Source organism: Trichomonascus vanleenenianus (assembly GCF_965637985.1).
Source record: "Trichomonascus vanleenenianus strain CLIB 3782 genome assembly, contig: TRVA0_007S, whole genome shotgun sequence".
NCBI lineage: Eukaryota > Fungi > Ascomycota > Dipodascomycetes > Dipodascales > Trichomonascaceae > Blastobotrys > Blastobotrys vanleenenianus.
Genome location: NW_027481880.1, coordinates 32,032 through 52,747, shown reverse-complemented (window position 1 = coordinate 52,747; position 20,716 = coordinate 32,032). Strand labels below are relative to the sequence as shown.

The window sequence follows — 20,716 nt, the reverse complement described above, 5'->3', positions numbered from 1 at the left end:
CTTCTCTAGGTCATTCAATACACTTGCTCAAACGATGGCCTTTTTCTTCTTTACTGTTGGTAGTAAGTTCAAAGCGGTCTTTGGTAGTTATGAATGCGCTAACAATATGCAGCCCAAAACTTCCCCGGAACAGTCAAAGGATATGATGATCTAAGAGTGTATTGCCCCAGATGGTATGTCTATTAGAAGCGCAAAGAGTATGTTAGCTAACTTGTTACGAGCCATAACGTATCTGTTGTACCAGAAAAGGAGCGCAAGTTCTTCACGATCTGCTTCGTTCCGATTATCCCTATCTATTGGGGCAAGATTCTACGCTGCACTATTTGTCCTTGGCGACAGGAAACTACAGAAGCTGCTCTAGAGAATATGAAGAAGCAACAGCAGGGAGGGCCCCCTTGACCCCTACTTTGCTTAATGACTTGATAACATTATGAGATAGGTGGATACGGGTCAGACCGACCATTGTATAAACGCGACTACATAAATTAACTATGCCTATATAGGAACTTATGGAGCAGATCATTGTCCAATAATTGATTAGTAATATCATAGACTGGTTTTCAGCGTCGCTCTCATCCGATGTGTTCTGCAATACTTAGGTGGGTTCTTTACTCTTATCAGTGACGCTCTATGCGTTACTGCCACCCCATCCTCATGGGCAATAGATATAACAATATCAGCTCCATAAACTAAACTTCCACCGCAAAAACTATGGTCAAATTATGGATTAATAAGTATTCCTTATCGAGATCGGACTCGCCAGCACCATGTAATTTTAATTAACATGATAAGCGAGCCGCACGGTGCCGCACAACGACTAAGCTAATTAGGCCATAGTTAAGCGATCCGGAAAATTGGAAAATTATTATCAGCAGCCCACAACCGTTCACTTTCTGATAGACGAGGCAGATAAAAAATGGCCAGAAGAAGCAGACCAAGTAAAGGCAAATCAAAGCCAGAGGAGACCTGGGATGACCCCGAAAGGGACGAGGTTGATCTTTGTAAGTTTTTTTCCCGGAAACATGTTGTAGAGAGCGTTACAGTAGGCTAACTAGATCTAGTCCATGAGAACCAGGAAAAGATCCTGCTCGATCAAGCGGGCGGAAGAGTCCAGAAAAAGGACGATATGGAGCTTAGCGATGAAGAGGTTATGGCCCTGGATCAGGCCTCTGATGACGACGACAGCGAAGCAGTAAGCGATGAGGAGGACTACTATGGTGTAGGCAAGGAAGGAGACGAAGAAGATGAAGATGAAGAGGCTTGGGGCACGTCTCGAGCCAACTACTACGGTGCGGATGAGGCAGAGGACGAAGAGGAAGCCAAAGAAGAGGAAAAGGAGGCACTGAAGCTGCAAAAGAAGCACTTGAGTGAGATGGCAGCTGAAGACTACTTTGAGGACGATGATCTAGAGGATTGGAAGCAATCTGCCCGGGAAGTCGAGGCTGCGGAGTCAAATATTGTGTATGATCAGCTGCCAGATCAGGATCCATCACAACTGGACGAGTCTGAGCGACTGAAGCTGCTGGATACGACATACCCTGAGGTTCTACCACTGTCGAAAGAGCTGACGCAGTTGCAAGGACGCCTTGAGGAGCTGCAGCCCAAGGCCAAAGATTCCAAGGTGGCCAGCATTCAGTTCACTGCGCTGACGGCGTACCTCGGTACGATTAAGGCGTACTTTGCATTGTTTGTGTCGAGCATAAATGACGGCCTTAAGGCTGATCTGAAAGAGCACAGTGTTATGGAGGGCATTCTCAAAGCACGTGAAGTGTGGCGAGTTGCTCAGCAGCTTGATGGAGTTGACGGGGATGCCTTGAGTGCGGAGGAAAGCGAGGAGTTTGTGGATGCCCAGGATTCTTTCGTGCAGAGCGATGAGGAGCCACTTTCCGAGCCAGAGTCGGTCGATGATGCTGAAATGGAGAGCCCTGAGGGGCTTGAGGAGACGCGAAAACGTAAGGCTGATTCCGACGACTCTGATGAGGATGAGTTTACCGTATCGCTTCCAGTGGCTAAGCCAAAGAAGAAGAAGCGGGTTGTTGACATTGCAAAGGACTACGGAGAAGAGGACATTAACGACATTGATTTGGAGGAGAAGCTTGCCAAGAAGAGGAGCATTCGATTCTACACCTCTAAGATCGACCAGGTTTCCAACAAGAACAAAATCAAATACAACGGTGATGATGATATTGAGTACAAGGAGCGTCACTTTGAGAGGCAGCGACGACTGGCAGAGGAGGCCCGACTCCGAGGCCTTCAGTCAGCTGAGAAGGACGAAGCAGATGTATTCAGTTCTGATGATGAAGAGGGCCCGGCCTCTTCCGCTAATGGTTCTGCTAACGATTACTACGAAAAGATTAAGAGTGCATCTCACAAGAAGAAGGAGGATAGGAAGAAGAGCCATGAAATGGCTGTTAAGGCTGCCAAGGAGGGTAAGCTTGCCGAGTTCAATGCTGACGATGATTTGGACGAAAGCGGTAAGCGAGCGCTCAACTTCCAGATCCTCAAGAATAAAGGTATCACGCCGAAGCGAAAGAAGGAGAACCGTAACGCCCGAGTCAAGAAGCGAGTGCGATACGAGACCGCAAAGAAGAAGCTGGCTTCCTCGCGACGACTCTACAAGCAGCCTACTACTGCCTATGGCGGTGAGGAAACCGGTATCAAGAAGAACATTACCCGAAGTGTTAAGTTTGCTAGTTAGGTCTCTCCCCCGCCCTATGCGTGCGCCGCACTTTGTTTACAATTAAAATAATATTTAAATGCCCGGCTTTCTTATTCCCTTTTCTTTCTTATAACAGTCATTTGCGTAGCCCTCGTAGTCCCTTTTGATTTGATTTGATTTTTATTAGTAGAAGAACAAACAATGGCCAATCAGTTTGGTTACTCGAAGATCTTTGGGGGGCCTTGGACCCCAGCGTCTACGGTCAACACTCCGATGCCGGCAGTCCTCCATAATGATTCTTCATCCCTTGAGGATCACTTAACCAACCGTTTTGCCAGTTCGTCTCTTTTGTGTGTCATTACTTTGCTTGATCCATGCTAACCATCTAGACATTTCTCTTAATGGCGCTGCAACCAATCCAGCCGCACTAAATGCGGCTTTCGATCACGTCGGTGCACCGCGACCAGCGCCAATGCCGCCGTCTCGGCTGATCCGCATTTTCAATATTCCTCGGGCCACTGATTCTTTGATTTTCATTGATTTTTGCAAAGTAAGTCTCCCCATCAGTTTGAGTAAGAGAGGTATTTTAACATAAGTTTAGACGTTTGGAGATATTCTCGCTGCAAGCAACAGCAAAATCGAGTCAATTGGGTATGCGTACATTGCATACTACGACTTGAGAGACAGCGTCAAGGCTTTTGAAGGGCTCTCCTATTTAAATGTATCTGGCTACGAAACGATTCGAGTTGAGTTTGTGCAGCCAATTGAGTTTGAACGGGTGAGTTTCTTTTCAATCGGTCTAAGATTGTGCTAATAATATGGTGATAGATTGCCAACTATGGTACTTTTGAAAGTGTTTACCTTTGCAATAGATCACAAGTTTTGGTCACCATTGACTGCAGCCCAGAGGTCATCAATGTCGACCATCTGTCAAAGTGTCTAGCTGCCTATGGAGAAAGCGAGAGCTTGATTGAGTTTAACGGCCCGAGGCAGTCCAACCAAGCAAAGTTCATTTGTGACTTTTTTGACATTCGCTCAGCCGCCAATTGTATTAGCCTCTTCGGCCGGAACTTCAAGGTATGAAAATTCGTAGCCATTCGGCCACATGATTCACTAATACGAACGTTTTTAGACTGCAAATGCAACGGCAGTGCTCTATACTGACACCCTTCCTATTGGAAGTGGCTCTATTGGCACTGTCAATTCGTCCTTGAGATCCAGGGATACTTTGTCTAGTACTGATTCCGGCACGAACCACACGAGTCCAATTTCAACTACTTACCTCCGAAAGCCTCTCGCGCCGCTTAGTATCCTCAAAGTGGAGCCGAACCCTATGATTACGTCCAGTTTGACCGATTTGTCAGGTAACATTGAAGATAACCTAAGACATGGCTCTCTTGATTTTCCCGCAGCGGTCAATCCTGACACATACGACCTTAATGAATTAGGGGTTGTCACGAGAGCAGATGTGCCTAAGAATAACGTGGTCAACTTGAAGCGCATTGCTAAAGGCTTAGACACTCGTTGCACTTTGATGCTTCGAAATATTCCAAACAAGGTCGACCAGCAGATGCTTAAGGAATACATCGATGTGACCAACAAGAACACCTATGATTTTTTGTGTAAGCGATGATGGTTGGTGGAGGAATGAGAAGGGCGCTAACCAAATCTAAGATCTTAGGATTGACTTTGCTAATAAGTGCAAGTATGTGGACTGTCTTTATCTAGAAACGACACAAGACTAACGTGGCTTTAGTGTTGGATACGCATTCATTTCATTTATTTCGCCAGAACATATCATTACCTTCGCCAAAGCCCGAGCAGGTACCAAATGGAACCGATTCAACTCTGAAAAAACATGCGACATGTCTTATGCCAATATATACGTATCTTTTTGGAGAAATGGTTGTTGGAATGCTTACTAACTGCAGAGTTACTCAGGGAAAGGAGTGTCTTATTGAAAAGTTCCGTAATTCGAGCGTAATGGACCAGAACCCAGCGTATCGACCCAAAGTATTTCACTCCGAAGGCGACAACATTGGCCAGGAACAGGAATTCCCGCCCCCAAACAACATGAACCGAAAGTTGCGGTCTCTGGTGAGCGTTCAGCGCATTGGTCTATTCCCGCCTCAGGATTCGCGGTCGCTGCATAAGCGACGGCCAGACAAAACCCTTGCCAAAAAGTGATACCCACTATAAGAATACGGGAAACTAATTGCAGAAAGTGATCAACACTACACTAGGATTAACGATTTGCACAGCGATATATAAACTATATAGATTTCTTGCTAAAATACTAAAATACCATGCGATTTTTCTATTCAGAGCTCTCCGAGTCTTCGTCATCTTCCTTCTTCTGCATATTCAAGACAGCCTGCCATTGCCTTGCCAGCTCGGCAATCCCCTGGCCACTTGTCGATGCATCCACAAAATCCTTTGGAACAGCGTTTTCAGAATGCTCAACATAGCCAAACCCTCTAGAGGAATCTAACTTATCCACGAGCCTAAATTCTGGCTCGAAGTCCTCATCCATTGGATCTATATCCATCAGCTGCTGCCAGGAGTATAGCTTTGTATCAGTTTTTCCAGCGAATGGATTGATATCAATAAGCCATGCTCTGTTAAATGGCTTTGGAATATACACGTCGAAAACAAAGTCGGAATCTGGGAACGTAGTTCTAAGATTGTCGTCAAAGAACAGTTCAATAACATGCTGCAGCTGGGGCTTCAATCCCTCCAAGTAGTCGTAATGATTCATATCCCTTTGAGTAATGCCAATGATCTCCCTGTCCTTGACAAAGCACCTGAACTCCATTGCCGGATTCACGTCCACCCATTTCTTGAGTACAAGCTCATAACTGAAATCAGCTTCTGCATCTTTATCTGAAGCTTCGTAAAAAGCTTCGGTCAAGTCATGCGTAATGTAAGATGAAGCCTTCAGCAGCATATATATGTCCGATGCATTAACGCACTTCAAGTCATTTGTAGTAGAGATCCACGTCGCGTCCCTCGGAGAGGACCAGTTCAACTTGGGTGTCACTTTGCCTCCCAGATCCTGGACTGCCTTTTTGACCTCTTCATGGAAGTCTTTGAACGCCTCACTGGGATCGGGGGCCTCGTCGGCCTCATTGTCATTCTCGTCAAAGTCGCCGTTTTCGGACTTCTCGTCCTGCCAGTCGTAGCCAGCCTCATCTCTGGGTAGAACGAGCCCGTCGCTCAGCAGGTAGTCGATAAATGGCTGCGGAAGAGGCTTGAGGACGGCTGACTTCGGAGTATGCTGTCGGTATTGATCGTGCCATGACGAGTACATGCAGTTGAGAATCTGCTGTTTCGTAGCATTCGGAGGCACTTTTGTCTCCTTGATAGTCGATTCTGAAGTTGATCCGGGCATTTTCTGTTACAGGTTCAGCTGTTCTTTTGCCTCTACAGATAAAGTTGGCCAGTGAGTTAATCATTCGATAACCCTTGGCTGGAATATTCTAGACCGTAGGGGTATATCCCAGCACACTACTACCTAATCCGCTTCACTTAGAAAGCGGCCCGTTTTTGGCGACAGTACCACTGGTAGCCATAGGTTACCCGGTTAAATAAGTTACCATTGAGTGTATTAATTATATGTGTGCAATAATAATTTAAAAGTCTACTATTAAATGGGTTAAACTCGGCTCCTGGTGTCGCTTCGATAATGGGATTTGTGAGGGTTATCTTGCGGCTTGAATGGAACATGCTGGAGGCTGACTCTTCGGTTGTGATATTGTCGAGGTTTGCTTGAAGACGGTGCAACAGGGCTATCAGAGAGACCGAATGACATGGCGAGTTCAATCCTCCTCACTAAAGTGTCCTGATACTCAATGTAAGGAAGTTGCGGGCTCACGAACATCAAGAGGCTCGCAAATGTATTGTAGTCGAGCGAGTCCACGTAGTATTTCTTGCACTGATAATCAGAAAGACGCAATTCGATTGCGCGCTTTCGGTGCTTGAGGTTAAATGCAGGGAGAGCATGGAAAGAAATGCAGGTCATGCTAGCCAGCTGTTCATACCGCTTTTGCAGCTTCTCTTCGGCCATCTTTCGATTGGGAAGCACGACCGAGTCCAAATGCCCCAGAAGCTGCATGCCTGTAGATGTAGGGACCTTGGAAGAGAAGAGATCGTCGTGATACTTTCGTGGAATGACTTTGAGCAGCACATTTAGCGCCGCATCCGAGGTCATCTTATGACTGTGGAAGTAGCACTCCATTTCCTTCTTGAAAGGAATAAACAGCACTGCATCGCCATTCCATTTTTCTGGTGTATCGGAGTCTGGCGAAAGGTAGTACTGGTGGTTCGAGTAGCTCTCGGCCATCATGCTAATAACCGCTTGCGGCAATGGATACTGGTATCCTACTGCGGTCTGTGGTACATAAACGCTGGAATGCCTGTGGTGATTGTTCATGTTGTAACTTGGTTGGTAGCCGCTGAGTTGGCGCTGCTGACGATGAAGGTGATTGGCTTGGCTACCAGGTGGCTTGTTGAAGCCAGGGTTTGGACAGCTCGGGATTCTTACCGTGGAGCTTCTCTTATGGTGATGGCTGAAAGTGCTGTTATTGCTGTCGCTGTGACCATTTGGCACATGGCTAGGGATGTATATCTTCTTCGGAGGGAAGGTAAACTCCCTAGGGGGTAGAGATGATCCCTTAGTGGAGCTCTTTTCTTTCTTTGCCTCGGGATTCCCGTCATGCTCGTCATTCTCGACGTTGGGTCGTTTCTCCTCCTGTGGCTTCATTTTCGTGTTTTCTCGTGGAGGGAATACGAATTCGCTGTCAATGGAAGTTGGAGTCGATACCTCTGTAGCAGGGTTAGATCCGTCATCAGACCCAGAGGAGCAGAGCGAGGCTGACTCGGCAGATGGGAGCTCAAGCTTCATAGGCACTTCCTCGGATTGAGGCTTCTCTGACATTACACTGGCGAAAGGATTTTTTTTTTCAAAACTGTGGTGTGATACGGGGAGTAGAACGACGGGTATATAGCTAGTGGGGAGAGAGAAAGAGAGAGAGTAGATGAAGTCAGGGATAACTCTATTCTTCCGCGAACAGCTTACATGAAAAAGGGGCACAAGATGATACACAATGGCATAAGGCGTTCTATCCAGTCAGGGAATAGCGGCTATCGGCTTAATGCAACGTATATTCCCCTTAATGCACGTTACTGTAGCTACTGTAGCTAGAGCAATGAGAAGAGTGACTGCTTCGGCATACGTGCGTCAACAGGAGTTCACTACCGCACTGTAGGAGAGAAAAAAAGGGGGGGAAGGCGTGTGTTCGGCATATGGCAAAGGCCTTCGTCCTGTGTAGCATGTACTCTACCCTCGACCTCGCTGTCAAGTAATGGCTGCGTGCGCTTGCCCCAAAATTATGGATGAAAAGTGGAGGCTGCTCCATTTCTAACAGCCGTTCTTGCCTAGTACTTTTTGACTGCCGCCTGTCAACCGTTTTTAACGGTCAGTCTCATATTCTGGAGCCCCCCTTTAACTGCCCCCTGAAAATCTCAAACATGCGGTGGGGCTCACACGCAACGCGCGCGCGGGTCCTCTATACAGCCGTTGTGTACGCGTTGGGCGTCTGAGACACAAATACAGCAGGATGGGTGCACTGTACCGGATAACAGTACCGAAAGTACGTTATACGTAGAGTAGATGATGACAAAAAAATGTCGGCAGTTGTAGTAAACCTTATCTAGTTTAGTCCTTTGAAATGGCCAGGGATCTGGTAGTTACTAGACCGTGAGAGCTCGAGATGCAACTCGACTTCCCAAGGGGCTGAGAAGGAAAAAGAATAGTTTTCAAATTTGTATGTTTTTGGTGATAACGATTAAGCTTGTTTAAGCTGGTTGGGAAGCTTTGTCTATTAGATAGATTACCGGTGTTCCTACTGTCTGGTATACCAACGGTTGGTCAAAATTGTTAATGCACAACGTTTCGTGGGTTATTATATTTTTTCTGTACGTATGAAGGGCGTCGAATTGGGGTTATACTACCGTAGTCGTCTATTAGATCGCTGCAAACACTTGAAGGTCTTTTCTGACGCGATGGTTCATTACTCAAAAAAATTGAATATGAAAACCGTGCTATCAGGTGATATCACATACATTGTGCCAGATGTAAAAAAGTCCATAAATAATCCAATATCGGAATTATGCAATCTAATGGATGGATTGCCGTATATAAAACAATGGGAATTGATTAAAACTCAACATTGATTGGTGATATATCGCTAATATTCTGCGTACACGAGATTGGTCTAGGTCCAAAGTCTCATCAGTACCATCAAGGGCCCAGTTGAGAGGAAGGTATGATCCGACATAAGTATGCGATGCACTGTACTGTAGTTTAAAATAATGTTTTTATCTTATCTAGAAAAATCAAGCATGAGCCGACGGGGGTGTCTACATTATAATGGCCTTAGTCGTGAAAAAGGCACTACGAATTCCAAAGGTACCGGTACAACCAATATTTGCTAGCCGGTATTCTCGTAGAAACCCCGTCGCGCACCGTTCTTTTTGAACGGCTATTATTTTAGAACATTACAGTACTGGGTTTCTACTCTCAGCAATTGAATAGAATATACGGAGCCGCATTCAACAGGAGTACAGTATATGCAGGGCTATACTCTATGTACTGCTAAAAGCGCAATTGACCTACAATTCAAAAACCAACTCAATCTCAACACCCAGGCTAATTAAATAATTTCCCTAATCTGCTTTATATACCCTATATACCAGATATAGCCGGAGATATCACCAGTATTCCATACCACCAAGCGCACATCAGCACTTCGCTAAATTAACAAATCCACTAATTCGCGCAAAATCAGTTGGGAGTTCTCAGTTTTTGTGTGGTGTGGGACGCGCGTTGCGGGAACGTTCTTCGCGGTTCTGTGGAAAAAAACTCGCCAGAAGGTGAAATTTCCAATCCAAACGACGGCAGAAGATCAATAAAATCCACGTGGAACGAGCGAATCAGCAGACTTGGGGAGAAAGCCACGGAGAATTGATTTTGGTTGTCTATTTATTTGGACCAGCGCATCAACGAGAAAAGAGAGATTGAGAAGAGACGAGAGAGAAGATGTCACAACAGCCTCCAGCAGCCAATTCGAATAACAATGTCTTCCAGGGCAAGGAGATGCCTCAGGAAGTGAGGAAGAGCAATATCCTCCATGCTCGGTCAGTAGCGGACGCAATCCGAACGTCACTGGGCCCGAAAGGTATGGACAAGATGCTCAAGACGAGCAAAGGCGAGGTTATCATCACCAATGACGGACACACCATCCTGCAGCACATGGCCGTGATGCACCCGGCCGCTCAGATGCTGGTTGATCTGTCGGCTGCCCAGGATGCCGAGGCCGGCGACGGTACGACTTCGGTTGTCGTCATTGCCGGTGCGCTTCTAGGCGCCGCCGAGCGGCTGCTGAGCCGCGGGATCCACCCGACGATGGTCGCCGAGTCGTTCCAGCGGGCGGCGAGTCGAGCCGTTGAGATTTTGCTGGATATGTCGCATAAGATCTCGCTGACGGACCGGGAGGTGCTCATCAAGGCGGCCAAGACGTCGCTCAGCTCGAAGATTGTGTCGCAGTACTCGTCGCTGCTGGCACCAATGGCCGTTGACGCCGTGCTCAAGGTGATTGACCCGGCGACCGCTACTAACCTTGATCTCAACGACATTCGGATCATCAAGAAGGTTGGTGGCACCATTGACGACACAGAGCTGTCGGACGGCCTCATGCTGACGCAGCAGGCCATCAAGAGCGCTGGTGGCCCGACCCGGATCGAGAAGGCGCGAATCGGCCTGATCCAATTCCAGCTGTCGCCACCGAAACCCGACATGGAGAACCACGTCGTGGTTAACGACTACCGGCAGATGGACAAGATCCTCAAGGAGGAGCGAACTTACCTGCTGAACCTGTGCAAGCAGATCAAGAAGGCCAAGTGCAACGTGGTTCTCATCCAGAAGTCTATTCTGCGGGACGCCGTCAACGACCTTTCGCTGCACTTTTTGTCCAAGCTGGGCATTATGGTGGTCAAGGACATTGAGCGAGAAGAGGTCGAATTCATCAGCAAGACGCTTGGGTGCAGTCCCGTGGCTGACATTGACTCCTTCACCGAGGATAAGCTGGGATACGCCGATCTGGTCGAGGAGGTTGAGACTACGGGTGCTCGAACTGTTCGGTTCACAGGCGCTAAGGCGCAGGGCCACACATGCACGATCCTGTGCCGTGGAGCCAACCATCTTGTGCTCGACGAGTCCGAACGGTCCATTCACGATGCTCTGTGCGTTATCCGATGTCTCGTCAAGCAGAAGGCGCTCATTGCCGGTGGCAGCGCGCCAGAAGTCGAGGTATCGCGAACGCTCATGAAGGAATCGCGGGCCAAATCTGGCACCGAGGCGTTCTGCTGGAAGGAGTTTGCCGAAGCGCTTGAGGTCATCCCGACGACGCTTGCCGAGAATGCTGGTCTCAACAGCATTGAGGTTGTTACTGACCTGCGGAACCGGCACGAAGAGGGCCAGCGAAACGCTGGTATCAGCATTCGACGTGGTACGACCACCGATATTGAGGAGGAGAACGTGCTGCAGCCGGTCTTGGTCAACACTTCGGCCATCACGTTGGCGGCCGAGACCTGCAAGTCTATACTCCGAATTGATGCAATGGCCTTCAGTCGATAAGCGAAGTAAGAAAAACGATTGTGGTAATGCATATACATATATTAGTAATTTATGAGTTATAGATCCACCATCAAGCATCAGTAACCTCAAACATCAGCAATTCATGAGCTTCATCAAACATCAGTTATATATGAGCCACATCAAACATCAGTAATTGATGGGGTTATCATCAGGAGGGAATCGAATGGGGTTAGTTATTTCTTGTGAAGGATTTTCACGGCGTCTTTGGAGACGAGATACGAGGCGCCACTCCAGACAGTGGTCGTGGCCACTGTATACTCGAGACCCTTGAGCGCAGTCAGTAGGATTTCAGCTGTCTCTGGGCTGAAAGAACCAGACAGAGCCGGGTAGGTGAGAGAGGAGCCAAGATAGACCATCTGCAGGAATGTGTTGATCTTGGAAATCTGGGTGGGCCGCACCTCTGCGGATGGAAGCGAAAAGTCCCAGAATCTGAGGAAGGTCTTGGGCGGCGGGAGAGAGATGTACCTATAGTAAAGCGCCATAACGCCGAGCATTGCATCACGACCGAGGATGAGGCACGCCATGTAGACCGGAATGTCCCCGGATATGGCCAGACACGACGCAAGGATCATCATGAGGGCCTTATCAGCCATGGGATCAATGACGGAACCCACCACCGACTTCATGTTGAACCGCCGGGCGATCCATCCGTCCAGCAGGTCTGATAGACACGAGTAGACAAAAAGGCCAAATGCATACGACGTGTGTTGCTTCACGACCAGGTATCCAATGACCGGGGCCGTGATGAGCCTGCTGAACGTGAGCAGATTGGGTATCGTGTAGATGTTTTCTTTGACCGCTGTCCCTTTGAGCGACTTGAGCAGTTCCTTGGCCTGGGGTTTGGCCGGTTCCTTTCCGTTACTACTTGCTGGCGGTTCCCCGGATCTATAATTAGGCGTAAAACTAAACGATCGTTGAAGGCCAGTAGCAACTGGGGCAGTCTTGAGGGATTTGAATAGCGGCCCCAGCCGGAAGCTGCTCCGGCTCAATTGGTACACCTGGTTACGAATAAGAAGCATTGATCTCTCTCTCTTTCCTCCCTTTTCCTCTCTCACACACCCGTTGAATACCGGAGGAGATCAAAGCCGAATATTTTTTTTTGTTTTTCGCCTGTACCAACGGTTGTCGTACATTGGATTAGTCAGTGATTAATTGCCTCACAAGCGACTTTAAATAGCGTTATCACTTCAGCGACTCTGAATAGTGAGTTTTTTTATGTAGGCTACCACGAAGTTTACGAACGATTGAATTAAAATGACTGAAGTAGTAATTGGCAATTAATATAGTACGATAATGCTTACTTTAATCGGATTGTATTCTCTAAAAGTACCGGGAAGAACTACAGATACGACAAATACGGGTGTCACCGGGACATATATCAATTGAGAGAGGTAGTTTATAAAAGCTTCTTGAGTGCTATGAATAACTGTAAAATCCGTTTAAAATAATCATACACGTTTTATAATTTGGAAGAAATTAGTAATTTTAGCGTGTTTTCGACGCGTCCATTTTTCAATTTTCAACGGTTCGTGTCTCCCAACTCCTTCACGATAGTGATGATGGCACGACATGTCGATAGATCGACGGCAAGCAGATGTGACGGAAAGACGAAATGAATTGGACAGGCGCTTTCTTGGTGAACTGGAGCGAATATGCGAAAAGTACGGAGCCCAGGAGATGCTCGAGATGGGCGATGTTGTAGACATGGCTAGCGGGGAGATCATTGAAGACAGAGGGCACCTCCGGGGACTGGAAGAAGCTGGACGGAGTGATATCTGGTCCCTGGTCGAAGAATCAAGGAAAAAGAGAAGAAAACCTACTGGCAAAGCATGGTCTGTCGTAGATCAGACGCCTACGAGAGGACCATTGCTGGAGGAAGATGCCTTCGACAATCTGCTGACTCCTCCTCCTCCGCAGAGGAAGTTTTTATTTGGCGAAAAGTCGCATACTCCTAAAACCAGTGGATACCTTGATGGATACAGCGGTCTTGACTGGGCCTACAAAGATTTCTCCGAGCATGAAGATGAACATGAGGGGTTAGGTGAAGACGAAGAGTCGGATGAACATGAAAAGTTGGGTGAACATGAAGAGTCGGACGGATTAGATAATCGCAATGGTTTGTATGATTATGAAGGACCAGACGAGCAAGGGCCGCATGAAGATGAAATATCACTTGATCAAGACGATTCGGATGAAGAAGGACTAATTGAACAAGATGTGCCGCATGAAGATGAAGGATCAATTGACCTGCACGAGCAATACGATGATGTTCATCAAGACGGCTCGGAAGATGAAGGATCAGTTGATCAAGATGAGTCGGAAGATGAAGGATCAGTTGATCAAGATGAGTCGGAAGACGAAGGACTAATCGATCAAAACATGTCGGAAGAAGGATCGGATCATCAAAGATCAGAGACCGAAGTCGAAGATATCAGATACAATGCTACTTCTACCTACCATCTAGATCTCACAGCTACTAGCGACTCTGAACTAAGTGAACTAAACGAGGACGAAGACGAAGTATCAAGCAGTACCAGCTCGGCCCATATCCCGTCGAATCCCGTCAGCCCCATCCCAGAGATAACCAAAAACGACCAGGATAATGAATCGCGGTACGAGCGTATGGAGCGGGAAATTACCAACTCTGCAATGGCCCTATGTGGAACGCGAGGGTTTCGATGTCTCCAACCCCAGTGTCGGAAATGTCGCGTTGTGTAAATGGCGGCGCGCGGAACGTTCTCGAATATCGCGAAAAACCACTTTGATTCAATATCCGCAAAGCGGTCATCTCATCACTACCGGCATTTGACCATCAATTACGTGGAAAAGTCATTAAGTGATGGTCGACGAATTCCACTACAAAACCAACCCTGACCGGCTCTACACATACTTCGACGTTGTAGTCGGAGAAGAGCAGTCGAGAATTGTCTTTGAGCTGGTAAGACTATATACATACCCTTGACCTAGTGAAGCGAGCTAACTCATATCGCAGTTCAAAGATATTGTCCCCAAGACAGCCCAGAACTTCTACGAGCTATGTACTAACCCCGAGACGAAACTGGGCACGAAGAACGTGCCGCTTACCTATAAAAACTCCATCTTCCACCGCGTCATCAAGAACTTCATGATCCAGGGTGGAGACATCACTGACGCGGACGGCACGGGTGGCGAGAGCATATACGGAGAGACCTTTGAGGACGAGAATCTAGAGCTCAAGCACAATGAGCCGTTCTTGCTATCAATGGCCAATGCCGGGCCAGACACTAACGGATCGCAATTCTTCATTACGTGTGCCGACGCACCTCATCTCGACGGCAAGCACGTTGTGTTTGGCAAGGTGATTGCCGGAAAGTCAGTGGTGAGGCAAATTGAAGAGGTCACTGTAGGCGATAACGACCGGCCACTGCTGGACGTCAAGGTGGCTGACTGCGGTAAGATCGAGTCGGACATGATAAAGGTCCGGGCTGTTGACGCGACCGGGGACAAATACGAGAAATACATGAGGGACGAGGTACTGGTGGACCTGACCAAGCCGGAAACAATATTCACGGTGGCTAGCGACATCAAGAACATTGGCACCAGGTATTTCAAGACAGGGCAGTACAAAGTCGCCCGGGAGAAGTACCAGAAAGCTGTGCAGTATTTGGAGGAATACTTCCCGGACGACATGTCAGAAGCCGATATCAAGAAAATGATCGACATGAAGGTCTCGTGCTACCTTAATCTATCGCTGGTATGCATTAAGATGAAGCTGGCCACTGACGCTATTAAAGCTGCTGACGAGGCAATGGATCTGGAGGAAATTGGCAAGACGGAGCTGACCAAGGCATTATACCGGCGGGCCAATGGATACTTGTTGGCGCGAAACGAAATCGATGCCATTGCCGACCTTGAGCGGGCGCTGACCTATATCCCCGACGACAAGGCGATTCAGAGTCTGCTCGACCAGGCGCGCGCTGCGAAGCGAGCCAGGGAAACGCGCGAGCGCACCGCCATGTCCAAGCTCTTCTCTCAATTCTAGTTCTTTCTGTACTAACGTGATATACTATACTACCAGTCACCTTCTCTGGAACATTGTAGCCCTCCGCGAAGCGGTGCCCCGGGGGGTCTGGGGGGCTGGCCCCCCAGGATCGATACTACCTGGGGCTCTGCCCCAGACCCCGTAGTTGGGGGGAAACCCCCCAAACCCCCTCATGAGTAGGGGTGAGCCGCATGCGGCGCGCCGATCACTGTGATCCGCCCACTCAGTGCCTGCTCAACATTGAACCAAACCCTATGATTGTGAAAGGACCCGGTGGGTAACCTATTCTGAATACACTCCAAAACGTTGGTGTATTGGTTAATGTTTTAGTTTTCCACGTGTACACCTTACATGGGCCATATTGCCGAATACGCGTCCAAAACGGTGTTACATAACTGCACTCCAATGATTAAGGTTGACCATAATACAATATTAGGAGTGTACCAGCTGAAGTGTAAAAAGATTCAATAAATCAGCCTAACGACGGTACGGTAATTAAAAGTGTATTAATCGAGGATATTTCAGGCTAATCAAGGCCCAGGGATTGGCTGTCAAATCGGGCAAGAAGCGCAAACGCACGCCTCACTCAAAAAATTTTCAAAGAATGCAGCAACCGTTGAATGTAATTGCAAATTGGTACCTTGCATCCAAGTAGACCCACCTACCATGGGTTATACAATGAGAAAAAAAAGCTACAGTACCGCAATACGCGTCGTTTTGCCGCGTTGTAAGTACTCTTGGCATGGGAGGGAGCTGCCGCATGGCCTTGGCTATTAATAAATGGATCTGCGCGCCGGCGGATCGTTCCATCTCGCGCAAACGGTTTCACCATGTTTTAGCCTCACCGAAGCCTCCATTCTTGAACTGTCCCGCGACACTGGAAAAAAGGGGTCCAGCCATATATCAGCGACAATAACGCCACTTGGACGACTTTTTAGCTGACCTGGCGAGTCAGAAATAACCCCATCTGTGCTGTAAAAGTTAGAAATCCCCGGCGGTATCGTGCTACCGGCTGTTTCAACGCACTGCACGCAGCACACGAGGGAGATCACCGTAAGCGTTTCGAATCCACCCCCCATTCGTTTCGCCTGTACTCTTCCTGCTTCCTTTCCCTTAGCCGGAACCAAATCCACAGACCTGTTTGCTACTTTGCAAGCTACGCTCTAGGCCCCCAGTTCCTGTGACATTTCACTCTCTTTTTATTTATTTTTTTAACCGCTTGAGGCTAATCGTTAAATCGAAGAACAGGGGGGTTTTATCGAAAAATAAAGACAGGACAGTACTTTACCAAGAAGACGGGCTGTAAGGGGTAGTAAATATGCTGGTGCCTCGTGACGATGATAAAGGCCAGCAGCTGCTGGACCTGCTCCACGACTCGTTCAAGACGACCAAATACACGGCCAGTTCTGTGCTGGCCGGTCTCATCATCTCCCTGGGGGGATCGTTGCTGCTCTTCATCACATTCTGTATCATCAGACCGCGCCACAACCTGATTTATGCTCCAAAGATCAGGTACACCGAGGGTAATAAGCGCCCGGCACCCCTTGGGGGCAACTTCATCTACTGGTTCTACCGCGTGTTTGTCACGTCTGAGGAGACCCTCATTGAAAAGCTGGGCATTGACGCCGCGGTGTTTATCCGGTTCGAACGGATGCTGCGAAACATCTTTCTCGTGTGCGCCATCATTGGTTGCGGAGTAGCCATCCCAGTGAACATCATCTTCAACGAGCGGAGCCTGAACAAGACCGAGATTGAGCAGCTTGGCGTGTTTGGAATGCTGACGCCTACAGGCGTGGCGGGGCTGCCTTTTGCGGCCCACATTGCACTCGGATACGTGTTCAACATTGTCGTGTTTGTGTTTTTGTGGAACAATTTCGCCAAAGTCGTCCAAATCAGGCGCAAGGCGTTTATGAGCAAGGAGTACCAGCAGGTGCTCTTCATGCGGACGCTACTCGTCACAGAAGTGCCTAGAAAGTATCTTTCCGAGGATGGCATTGTGGCACTTCTGCGCGGATTCAAGGTCCACAAGCCGATCCAGCAGATCAACATTGGCAAGAACGTCAAGGATCTGACCCTGCTGCTGGAAGATCACAGTCGAACCGTTAACAAGCTCGAAAAGGTGCTGGCAAAGTACCTCCGCGACCCGAACAAGCTGCCCGAGAAGCGTCCACTGTGTAAGCCAACTAAAGCGGACCAGGCCATTTACGGTAAGAAGACGGACGCCATTGACTACTACATCAACCGGTCGATGCGGCTCGAAAAGCAGATTATGGCTGCGCGAGAGGCTATTGATAACCATAACTGCCTGCCATACGCCCTCGTGTCGTACAACTCACAGGAGGACTGCCATGTTGTGGCCAAGCATGCCGGTGTAGGCCGCAAGGCCAAGATGTCCATCCAGCTGGCTCCGCGCCCTGAGGACATCATCTGGAACAACATGGTGCTGTCGTATGGCGAGCGGGCCTCGAAGCAGTTCTTTGGAAACCTGTTCTATGCGGCTATAATGGTTCTATGGATCGTACCTAACGCGTTCATTGGCTGTTTTTTGACCAACTTGAGCCGAATCGGACAACTGTGGGGCGGGTTCAACACCTTCATGGAGCAGTATCGTACTCTGTTCTCCATCCTTCAGGGTTTCTTGGCCCCTGTAGTCACGACGCTGGTCTTCATGATCATGCCCACGCTGCTGAGACGCATGTCCCAGTGGCAGGGACGTATCACCAAGACCGAGCGAGAGCACGATGTCACGCTCAAGCTCTATGCATTCTTCTTCTTCAACAACTTCTTCGTGCTGACCATTATCAACGTAGCGTGGTCCATCGGTGCTATGATCGTCCAGCTCGTCAAGCACGAGAGCTTTAGTCTCAAGGACGCTGTGGAAAAAGTCGGCGACTACACTGCCAACTCAGTTATCGCCGCTTCGTCCTTCTGGGTCATGTATCTACTACGAGCGAACCTTGGCTCGGTGCTGGATCTGTTACAGACTGTGAGTCTGCTATGGGGCTCCATCCAGCGGTACCTGCTCTCTCCAACTCCTCGAGAGCTCATGCTGGCCACGGCGCCGCAGCCCTTCCACTACGCCGCCTACTACAATTGGCTGTTATTCTACGCGAGCATTGCGTTGGCGTTCACATCGATCCAGCCTCTCGTGCTGCCCATCCTCGCGTTTTACCTCTGCTTCGACTCGGTGCTCAAGAAGTACTCGCTCATGTATATCAATGTCACCAAGACGGAGAGTGACGGGAGCTTCTGGCCTCTGCTCAACAATTGCATGCTTTTCGCCACTGCTTTTGGCAACCTCATTCTTCTGGCTGTCATTTGGGGACAGTCCGAATGGAAGATGGCGGTGGCCATTGCGCCGATGCCCGTCTCGGTCGTGCTGTTCAAGATCATCACCGCCAAGCGGTTCAACGCCCGGTTCTGGTACTTCATTCCAGACGCGCAGGAGCGAGAGCTTATGGACATGACCACTTCTATGGGCAACACGTGGGAGACGCGATCGAACCTTGAAGAGCGGTACCTCAACCCGGCTATCAACAAGCGGCTGCCCGTGCCAATGGTGCATGCCCGAGCCGAGCCGCTGCTTCGAGAAGTGTGCCACATGGACTCGGTTTCTGGTAACGATGAGTTTGAGTACGAGTCGAACCCCATGCTTCCAGACTCCAAAATTCGTATCCATCACAAGAAGAAGCACAACAGGGAGTCTGTGGTTAACGGCAAGAAGTTTGACATTATTGGTGAGAACGAGCTCGACTACGACCACTACCGGGAGATTGAAGGGGAACCTGTGGCCGCACCAATACCAGACAGCTCTAGCGGCGAGGAGCTCTCTTCCTACGACGCTTCCGCCTTGCCGAGCAAGGAGGACCTCAAGGAGGACCTTAAAGCAGAGTCTGTGTACTCGATGCAGAAGCCTGACACGCTTTATAGCTTGCCATTGGACTCTCAGCGCTCACTGCTTACCGAACCATACCACCCTTATGCAAATGGCAACCCCTACACAAACGCCAACGCTTATGCACCATACCAGGGTGATCTCGCATATTATGACGGGGCTGAGTCCTTGTCTAGCCTTGTCCAGCCCTCGGCCGGGGTGGTCGCTCAGCATTCGACTACGTCGCTGCGACACGTGGAATCGAACGATGATGACCAAGCTAATTTATTGACCAAGCCATCTCCTTATCGCGGCTGGAACTGAAACGAATAACGAATTGTACATGAATAGAACATTATCCCTCTACAATTACCCCACAATCACGTAGCACCATACCTTTTTGGAGGCCCCCCATCTTTACAGACCCCGTTAGTAGGGGGGTTGCACCCCCCAAACCCCCCGCCAATGCGGCTGCTCAGAATAGCGCACCGTGATGGTACATATTTGTCTGGTTAGAGAGATTAAATTAAATCCTAAGCATAGTTCTAAGCTTCTGTTTACCATTGATTTTTGCGGGCTGAGCCATTTTCGTCTTGGTCCATCCAACAAGGCTATTGCCTACTGCGTCGCTCGTATCGAAATGAAACAGTTCGTTTTCACTTGCGAATCCAATGGATAGGGGTGTAGTGCTGTGGTGTGTCTCTTCGTAGTTGTAGACAATTTCAGACTCCAATGTATCAGAGCCCATGGAGCTCGAGTCTGTCGAGCCAAGTAGCGTAGCGGTATCGCTCAATGGCTGGGGCGAGAGTGGCCTCTCAACGATTGTTTGATCAATCGATTCGTAGCGCGACTGGTACGATTGGGAATAGTACGACTGTGCAGACGAAGTAGTAGTAGTGGAATCTGGATAGCTCCTATCATAGCTTGAGGATGGTGGAGGAGTAATCGTAGAGTCTGCGCAAGGTGAGCAGTAAACGGAACTTGATGATGACCGTTTTGGTGGCTCGATGTTGGTATCCAGACGCCGCATAGGTGGAATTGAGTCGCTGGAGGTGGAGGAGATGAACCGTTTAGGAATGTTCTGCACATGCTTGGGCATAATAGAGGAAATCGTTCGGTAAGCGATGCTCAAATCCGCCTGGCCCTTGGCTCGCTCTTCGACCTTGAACAAGTTTACCAACACTGCCAGGTCGCTCTGATATTCTGCACTGTCGACAATGCGGTCGACGGACACCACCGACTGTCCAAAATGCTTCACGTAGAGCCGCACCAAAAGCGGCATCCAATCCACGCAGAACTTTCGTGACTCGTCTTTAGTCAAAGGTAGACCGACCCATGGGTCTGAGGTCACCAAGCTGTTATAGTACTCCTCAAAGCTAGCCATTATATATAAGCACAGGGATTACTCTTCAATACATAAAAGCACAGGGACTAAGGGGTCACTCT

General features: G+C 48.7%; 11 protein-coding genes across 11 annotated transcripts; 7 read left to right on the top strand and 4 right to left on the bottom strand.

Moving 5' to 3' along the window:
- Positions 1 to 34: 34 nt before the first annotated feature.
- TRVA0_007S00628 (uncharacterized protein) lies at positions 35 to 399 on the top strand (the record flags this gene model as incomplete). The annotated part of the gene is made up of 3 exons (XM_076683194.1): positions 35 to 62; positions 113 to 173; positions 222 to 399. The coding sequence occupies 3 exons, from the start codon at positions 35 to 37 to the stop codon at positions 397 to 399; spliced, it is 267 nt and encodes an 88-aa protein (XP_076542438.1).
- A 517-nt stretch (positions 400 to 916) lies between these two features.
- On the top strand, positions 917 to 2,698 carry SAS10 (rRNA-processing protein SAS10; the record flags this gene model as incomplete). Its single annotated transcript, XM_076683193.1, has 2 exons — positions 917 to 1,001; positions 1,062 to 2,698. The coding sequence occupies 2 exons, from the start codon at positions 917 to 919 to the stop codon at positions 2,696 to 2,698; spliced, it is 1,722 nt and encodes a 573-aa protein (XP_076542437.1).
- Positions 2,699 to 3,131: 433 nt separating this feature from the next.
- On the top strand, positions 3,132 to 4,846 carry TRVA0_007S00584 (uncharacterized protein; the record flags this gene model as incomplete). Its single annotated transcript, XM_076683192.1, has 7 exons — positions 3,132 to 3,209; positions 3,261 to 3,437; positions 3,488 to 3,736; positions 3,792 to 4,281; positions 4,334 to 4,364; positions 4,416 to 4,545; positions 4,601 to 4,846. 7 exons carry the CDS (start codon positions 3,132 to 3,134, stop codon positions 4,844 to 4,846), a joined length of 1,401 nt encoding a protein of 466 aa, XP_076542436.1.
- A 130-nt stretch (positions 4,847 to 4,976) lies between these two features.
- On the bottom strand, positions 4,977 to 6,050 carry CDC123 (cell proliferation protein CDC123; the record flags this gene model as incomplete). Its single annotated transcript, XM_076683191.1, has 1 exon — positions 4,977 to 6,050. The coding sequence occupies one exon, from the start codon at positions 6,048 to 6,050 to the stop codon at positions 4,977 to 4,979; it is 1,074 nt and encodes a 357-aa protein (XP_076542435.1).
- A 264-nt stretch (positions 6,051 to 6,314) lies between these two features.
- TRVA0_007S00540 (uncharacterized protein) lies at positions 6,315 to 7,595 on the bottom strand (the record flags this gene model as incomplete). Its single annotated transcript, XM_076683190.1, has 1 exon — positions 6,315 to 7,595. The coding sequence occupies one exon, from the start codon at positions 7,593 to 7,595 to the stop codon at positions 6,315 to 6,317; it is 1,281 nt and encodes a 426-aa protein (XP_076542434.1).
- Positions 7,596 to 9,758: 2,163 nt separating this feature from the next.
- On the top strand, positions 9,759 to 11,354 carry CCT4 (chaperonin-containing T-complex subunit CCT4; the record flags this gene model as incomplete). The annotated part of the gene is made up of 1 exon (XM_076683189.1): positions 9,759 to 11,354. One exon carries the CDS (start codon positions 9,759 to 9,761, stop codon positions 11,352 to 11,354), a length of 1,596 nt encoding a protein of 531 aa, XP_076542433.1.
- A 194-nt stretch (positions 11,355 to 11,548) lies between these two features.
- CRD1 (cardiolipin synthase) lies at positions 11,549 to 12,394 on the bottom strand (the record flags this gene model as incomplete). Its single annotated transcript, XM_076683188.1, has 1 exon — positions 11,549 to 12,394. One exon carries the CDS (start codon positions 12,392 to 12,394, stop codon positions 11,549 to 11,551), a length of 846 nt encoding a protein of 281 aa, XP_076542432.1.
- A 550-nt stretch (positions 12,395 to 12,944) lies between these two features.
- Positions 12,945 to 14,093, top strand: TRVA0_007S00474 (uncharacterized protein; the record flags this gene model as incomplete). The annotated part of the gene is made up of 1 exon (XM_076683187.1): positions 12,945 to 14,093. The coding sequence occupies one exon, from the start codon at positions 12,945 to 12,947 to the stop codon at positions 14,091 to 14,093; it is 1,149 nt and encodes a 382-aa protein (XP_076542431.1).
- A 121-nt stretch (positions 14,094 to 14,214) lies between these two features.
- On the top strand, positions 14,215 to 15,396 carry CPR6 (peptidylprolyl isomerase CPR6; the record flags this gene model as incomplete). The annotated part of the gene is made up of 2 exons (XM_076683186.1): positions 14,215 to 14,313; positions 14,368 to 15,396. The coding sequence occupies 2 exons, from the start codon at positions 14,215 to 14,217 to the stop codon at positions 15,394 to 15,396; spliced, it is 1,128 nt and encodes a 375-aa protein (XP_076542430.1).
- A 1,318-nt stretch (positions 15,397 to 16,714) lies between these two features.
- On the top strand, positions 16,715 to 19,594 carry TRVA0_007S00430 (uncharacterized protein; the record flags this gene model as incomplete). The annotated part of the gene is made up of 1 exon (XM_076683185.1): positions 16,715 to 19,594. The coding sequence occupies one exon, from the start codon at positions 16,715 to 16,717 to the stop codon at positions 19,592 to 19,594; it is 2,880 nt and encodes a 959-aa protein (XP_076542429.1).
- Positions 19,595 to 19,796: 202 nt separating this feature from the next.
- TRVA0_007S00408 (uncharacterized protein) lies at positions 19,797 to 20,654 on the bottom strand (the record flags this gene model as incomplete). The annotated part of the gene is made up of 1 exon (XM_076683184.1): positions 19,797 to 20,654. The coding sequence occupies one exon, from the start codon at positions 20,652 to 20,654 to the stop codon at positions 19,797 to 19,799; it is 858 nt and encodes a 285-aa protein (XP_076542428.1).
- Positions 20,655 to 20,716: the final 62 nt, after the last annotated feature.